The sequence below is a fragment of the Anolis carolinensis genome, chromosome 2 (assembly GCF_035594765.1).
Source record: "Anolis carolinensis isolate JA03-04 chromosome 2, rAnoCar3.1.pri, whole genome shotgun sequence".
In the NCBI taxonomy this organism is placed as follows: Eukaryota; Metazoa; Chordata; class Lepidosauria; order Squamata; family Dactyloidae; genus Anolis; species Anolis carolinensis.
The window spans coordinates 286162330-286168971 of record NC_085842.1 but is presented as its reverse complement, the minus strand read 5'-3'; the positions used below and the strand labels follow the sequence as shown (position 1 = coordinate 286168971).

General features: G+C 42.0%; 1 protein-coding gene across 1 annotated transcript; it reads right to left on the bottom strand.

Annotated features, from left to right (window-relative positions):
- Positions 1 to 1430: 1430 nt before the first annotated feature.
- Positions 1431 to 5945, bottom strand: cartpt (CART prepropeptide). Its single transcript, XM_003216266.4, has 3 exons — positions 5767 to 5945; positions 5372 to 5455; positions 1431 to 3383 (listed from the first exon to the last, which is right to left on the bottom strand). The coding sequence occupies exons 1-3, from the start codon at positions 5911 to 5913 to the stop codon at positions 3276 to 3278; spliced, it is 339 nt and encodes a 112-aa protein (XP_003216314.2). The 5' UTR covers positions 5914 to 5945; the 3' UTR covers positions 1431 to 3275.
- Between the last annotated feature and the right edge of the window lie 697 nt (positions 5946 to 6642).

Below are 6642 nucleotides of genomic sequence, written 5' to 3'. Positions count from 1 at the left end.
TTTAGTTTAGTTTTGTCTACTACTTTGTCATTAATCTAACAAATGTCAGGGGATCATATATTTTCTTTACGTAGTTGCAAACTACTTCTGTTATAAATTGAGATCAAAACATTATGTAGTGCCCAAGAATCCCAGGAGATAGTGTAAACAAACCCATTTCTAGCTGAATTTGTAGATCTAGAAAAAGTTATACGTCAGCATAGAAAGAATAATGGCTCTTTTGCCTGATCATAAGCACAGATTTGGAGTCCCAACTAGATTAAACCAATTGAATCCATGGTGAGGTGGTGAGTCATTGATGTAATTGGTCAACTCTACTATGGTAACAGGATTTAGGTCAATGTGCACTGCTTGTCCTTAAACACACTGTTACATGAATGCTAGCATTTAAAGGGCTTGTTGCAAAGGCTACTTTAATTATCACCCTATTTTAGTTTATTCACAGAGTAAGTGTTCAATTATATTTTTTTCCTCTTTCTGTCTTTAAAGGTATACTTATATGTGAATTTGTAATTATTTTGTTTGCTGGTGATTGTGAGTTGAGAGGTAGAAAAGTATGCTCATCCTGGATTAATTGAGGCAAAGAACAATCATCAGGTAAAAGAGGGATCTCCCTAAAATTTAAGAGCCCAAGTGGCAGGATTTTGATGGCAAGACAAGTTAACTTTGCTTGCCTTCATTGCAGCATAAGGACCAGAATGATGTCAGAATAACTGTTAATACTGGATCCTAGAAAAAAAATCCAACTGAAACCCTCACATAAAATACAAATATTTGAATCAATATGGTGTAGTAGTTTGAGCATTGAATTAGGAGTCTAGGACACCAAGGATTGAATCCTCATTCAGCCATGGAAATCCATCGGGCAGCTTTCGGCAAGTCCTACTTCCTCAGACTCCCAAAATGAAGGTAATGGTAAAATGTCATGTAAAGAAATCTCATAAAGAAAATCAAGAAATAGGTCCCTTTTAGGGTTACCATGAATCCGAAATTATCTGAAAGCATACAAGAACAAGAACAACAGCTCACGTAATCTTGTAAGAGCACAAATCCTTGAGCTCCATAGAAATTGATATCCCTAATGTTACCATGCATTCCAAGTGACCATTTAAATCCCTATGGAGATTAACCTAGATGTTCCGATACCACTTAGACATCTCTGCTGCTTAAATGTTAATCTGATAACTGCAGTTAATGGTACAAAGATCCTGAAGTTCCAGCACTGATACCCTGCCAAATTTCTAATGCATCTAAACGGATTTTGATGAATCCATTGTCGAGGCTGTAGAATAGCCATTTATACACTCTGTGTAAGTTTACATTTGTGCTTGGTGAGGAGGACCTGTACCCATACAAACCCAAATGCCTGAATACAATAATCTATATTTATCTGGAAATACTCAAACAACAAAAAGTCTGTCCTTGTAGGGTCTTGTAGCAATGATTTTATTAACAATAAATACAAGTTTTAAAGACAATGGGACATTATTGAAAAACATTTAGATGCATAATTTGTGCATTGTTTATTACAAAAGTACATAGGTGATCTGTTTCAAATTCCGACCATTTGAGCCATACTTACATCTACTTCACACATAATATTCCCACTTATCTCAATAATAAAATGCACCTCTGTGTTCTACAGGGGGAGCATTGTATGCATAAACAGAAATGAGAATTATAGTTATGCAAGTGTCAGGACAGAGGTTCTCTCTATCTAAGGCAACAATGAGAATTGTGAGGCCCTCCAGATGTTATTCAACTGCATCTCCCAGTAGTGTTCACAATTGTGCTGTCTAGAGATGCTGGGAGTTGCAGTTCAACGACACATGTGGAGTTGCACTATTCCTAGCCCTAGGGACATGCTGTGTGTCAGGTTCCTTAGTGAAAACACCAAAAGTATGGCAAGTATCAACAAAATTGCCTGTATTTCATAAGATTTTGCACTGTTTAAATGCTGCGGCTCTTCATGCTGCCATGTGAACTACTTGGCACTTCTGACACTTGGCGTGACAACTTCAGTCCTTTGCCAAAGTTTGACACAGAGATCAATAGACTGGATGAGTTGTTTGCACTGATTAGCTGCACTGGGTCTTTAAAACAACCCCTTCTGGACAATGGCCAAATATTATTTTTTTCGTGTCATTAGAGTGCTTTTCCTTCTAATAGAATGATTGGTTAAATCCAAAACCAAAATGATATCATCATCACAGTAGAACTGCAATATGCCAAGGGGGCAATTAGATAATGAAAAGAAGATAAGTAGCAAAATAATCCTCTCTTCTTTTTCTGGTTCCCTGAAAGCTTAATTTGACTTTGGTTTTTTTTTAATTTAAAACCCTTCCAATTATTTCAGCTTTTTAAAAACATTCTCTAGCTCATCCAGACATGACGTCAATCTAAAACTGCTTTCAGACCACCTACATCTGTAGCCAAGAAGCAGACACAAAAGCAGCGCATATATAGATGAGAAGGTACGAATGAACAACCTAGATGCCTTTCTTGAAGTTTTCACACTACTCAATCACTGTCTTGACAACTGACTACATAATACATATCATTGCCTTTTGAAATGGGAATATTTATGTCTTGTAAAGGTATTTTTAGACTCCATTTGTCACTTCCATTAATCCTAACATGCAGTATACAAATCGCTCCCATTGCTATTGATTCTACCAGTTGGCTTTCCAAAGGGGAACATGATACACTTTGAAATTTCTACAAAGCAGAGACAAAAGAACTGGCAGAAGGACATTAGAAAACAGTGCCAATGTTTACTTACGTACATTACATATTTTTCACAGGTGAGAAATGAACATATGAGGGGTGCCCTTTTCTATTTAGTATGCTGTGCCCTTCCATTTGTCCTCTCTTTCACATCATTGACTGTGAAATAAGACAGATGAATCAATGTATCCTGCCTCAATCTAATTTTCATAATGACCTTCCACTTACAAAAATACAGTTTTCAAAAAATCAGTCCACTATCTCTACAGAAGGTACACATGAAATGGAAAAAGGAGCATAGAGTGAAAGAAGAAATTCAATTGGTGAGATGGAGAAAAACGTGGTGGTGCCAAAAATATCAGACATCCAAAAAGCAACAGTTGCATTTTATAACTGCTTTTCTTCCCCTATTTTTCCTTTGTTTGCTGTTGGGGAGACCATTCTACACCCCCAAAACACACAATTTTACTTGGTGTCACAAGCAAAATTCTTCAAGCAAAGCAACTGGTTCTTTCTCTGTTCTCCAACGGTTCGACAGGAGGGTTTCCTTACAAACATTTCAGGAGGAAAGTGTTACAAGAGGTTCCTCTGGGGCAGTCACAGAGCTTCCCAATCCTGGCTCCTTTTCTCAGTGCACACTGCTCTCCGGCATCACACTATGATTGGCAGAAACCAACAGTTAGATAGACGTTTGCTTCAAAGAACATTACACAGGATCAGAGGAAGACAATAAACAAAACTTTTGCAACAGTACAATTTCTACATGTGCCAACAGACACCAGAGAGACATTCATAGACAGATAAATTTAATCTTTGAGAATGTATTCATATTCCAAAAGTGGAACAGGAGATCAAAAGAAAATACTGGGGAAATCAAATTACTTTGACTCCCTGTGATAATATTGGAATTTTTCCAAAGACCTACATTAAAATCTTTAATGCATCTTTAGCTCTGATCAAGACACTGGAGCCCCCGGTGGAGCAATCAGTTAAATCCTTGTGTCGGCAGACTGCTGACTTGAAGGTTGGGTTGCTGACCTGAAGGTTGCCAGTTCAAATCGAACCCAGGGAGAGCACAGATGAGCTCCATCTGTCAGCTCCAGCTCCATGCAGGGACATGAGAGAAGCCTCCCACAAGGATGGTAAAATATCAAAAACATTTGGGCGTCCCCTGGGCAATGTCCTTTCAGACGGCCAATTCTCTCACACCAGAAGCAACTTGCAGTTTCTCAAGTTGCTCCTGACATGAACAAAAAATCAAGACACTCATGCAAACATACTTTCAAAGGACACTTGGTTTAAAGTGAATTCAGTATCTGAATTTAATCAACTGTTTTATTGATCAAGATACAGCCCTTGTTACTAAAATGTTAATTATTCAAAGACTAGAAATGGGTACCAAATAGAAAGTTCACTGTAAGATCTCCACTTTGAAATCATCTCCATTTTTTTTTCAGATCCACTCCACACTTGGAAATTTAAATATTAATAACACTTTCATTCTCCTCATCCCAGTACAGTGTATAATCCCAGGATCTCCTCCCTCTCCTTTGGATATCATGATATATGGATGCTCAAGTCCCATTATATACAGTGGTGTCCCTTACATCAAAAAGCAAAATTAAGATATGGAGATTTTTGGGATATTTTCTTTGGGGGAGGGTATTTTCAATTTGTGGATAGTCAACTGAATATAAGAAGTGTATTATTCCTAGGCTTCCATTGAAACAAATGGGTACATTCTCATTTATTTTTGAAGGAAAAGAACATTGTTTGACAGGTATTCTGGGATCCCTCTCACTTCATACCACAGGAGGCAACAAACTACACAAGGAACAGGTACAACTGCAAAGCCATGTACATTAACTTGAGGGTAAATCCCACTGAACTCGGCTGAGTTGCATTCAAAGTAAGCAGGTTTCCAGCACAATGTCAGGTGTACCTACATAGAAGTAAAGCTTACTGTGTTCAATGGAATTTACTCCTGGGTGAGTATATGTCAGATTGCAGTGTTGGGGAAGGGGAAAAGACCCCCGGTATTTCTCACAACTTTACTATAATAAAAGGAAGGGAGCAACAAAGTGACACCTCCTAGTGTCAATTATTTCAGATTTAAAAGAAAATTGGTGTGTTTCACATTTACACAAGGAAACCATTTGTTCTGATCAGTGTTGCATTTGAGGACAACCTTCCCACAGACTCGAATCTTCCTCTCCCCCATCCTCCTTTTGTTCCTACCAGCTGTTAGGAATTGTGAGAGTTGAAGTCCATAACACCCAGAGGGCTGAAGTTTGCCCATGCCTGGTTTATTTTAAATCATGTCAGAAGCGACTTTAGAACATAGTGCAAGTCACTTCTGGTGTGAGAGAATTGGCCATCTACAGAGACGTTGCCCAGGGGATGCCCCAATGTGTTACCATCCTGCTTGAAGGCTTCTCTCATGTCCTGCAAGCTAGAGCTGACAGAGAGGAGCTCACCCCATCTGACGGATTCAAATCAACAACTTTCAGGTCAGCAACCCAACCTTCAGGTTAGCAGTCCAGCTGGCATAAGGGTTTAACCCATTGCACACCACAGCTCCTTTCTTCCCATGCCTGGTGTAGATGCACCTGGAAACATAGGGCTGGGATGCGAAGTTACTCACCATGGGGACTTGGCCGTACTTCTTCTCATACAAAGGAAGCCGTTTGCTTTTGAGCTTCTCCAGGACTTCTTGGAGCGCCTCAATCTGCAGAGATACCCAAAGAGTTCCCCATCAAGAGATGGAGCAACAACAGAGATGGGGGCGAACTGGGGTCCTGAAAATGAACCTATCCCTCCCCCCAAGGGTTGTGGGAAAAGTGAAGGGCTGGCGACCCGAATTTGCGGTGACATCTTTCCCCCTTCCAACTTTCCGACGGATTCAAAGTTTCCCCGACTCTGCCTCTAAAGCGAAGCAAGAACACAGCTTGCTAGCTCTGAGAAGACCGCAAATGTCTTCTGCAAAGAGTTCCCTTCCCCGACCCCAGCCAGGTGCCTATGCCTTGGGGCAGGACCTACCAGCTCCTTCTCCCGGGAGGTGTCTTCCACGGCGGAGTAGAGATCCACGGCTCTGGGCTGGAGCTCGCCCTCCTCTTGGCCCCGGGCGGCGCCGGTCAGGAGCACCAAGGCGGCGCCCAGCAAAGCCAGCAGTCGGGAGCTCTCCATGGTGCTGAAGGGATGAGTGGCGGGGACCCAGCCTCGCCCGCCGCCTTTATAGCCGCGAAGAGCGCAGGGCGCACCTGTCGGCAGGAGAAGCGCCTCCGCCGCGCCAGACGTCAATCCGAGCAGAGGGGCGGGGGGGAGTGGGCTGAGGGAGGAGATGGGCAATTATCTCCATTTCCTTCAAGGCGGACAAGTGCGGGAGAAGGAAGCAGTCAAAGTCAACGTCTTGACACACAAATAGTTCTTGGCCACCAGAGAAATCATGCCAAAACACACACAGAAAGACATGCAAGGTTTTTGAGATCTCCTGATCTTTTCCCCAAGCAAGAAGTGAACAAAAAGTAACTAACAAAAGTGGGGGTAAGCTGCCTAGTAACAGAAGGGTCCCCATGTTGGAAGAAAGATGGAAGAAAGCAGGTAGCCATGGTCCTCTGCTGGGAGGGTTCAGGTTGAGTTGGGTTGGATTGGACTAAACGCCCCCAGAGTCTCCTCCAACTACCCAGTTCTATGAAAGGAGATTCCACCTGAACATCAGGAAGAACTTCCTCACAGTGAGAGCTGTTCGGCAGTGGAACTCTCTCCCCGGACTGTGGTGGAGGCTCCTTCTTTGGAGGCTTTTAAACAGAGGCTGGATGGCCATCTGTCGGGGGTGCTTTGAATGCGATTTCCTGCTTCTTGGCAGGGGGTTGAACTGGATGGCCCATGAGGTCTCTTCCAACTCTTCTATGATTC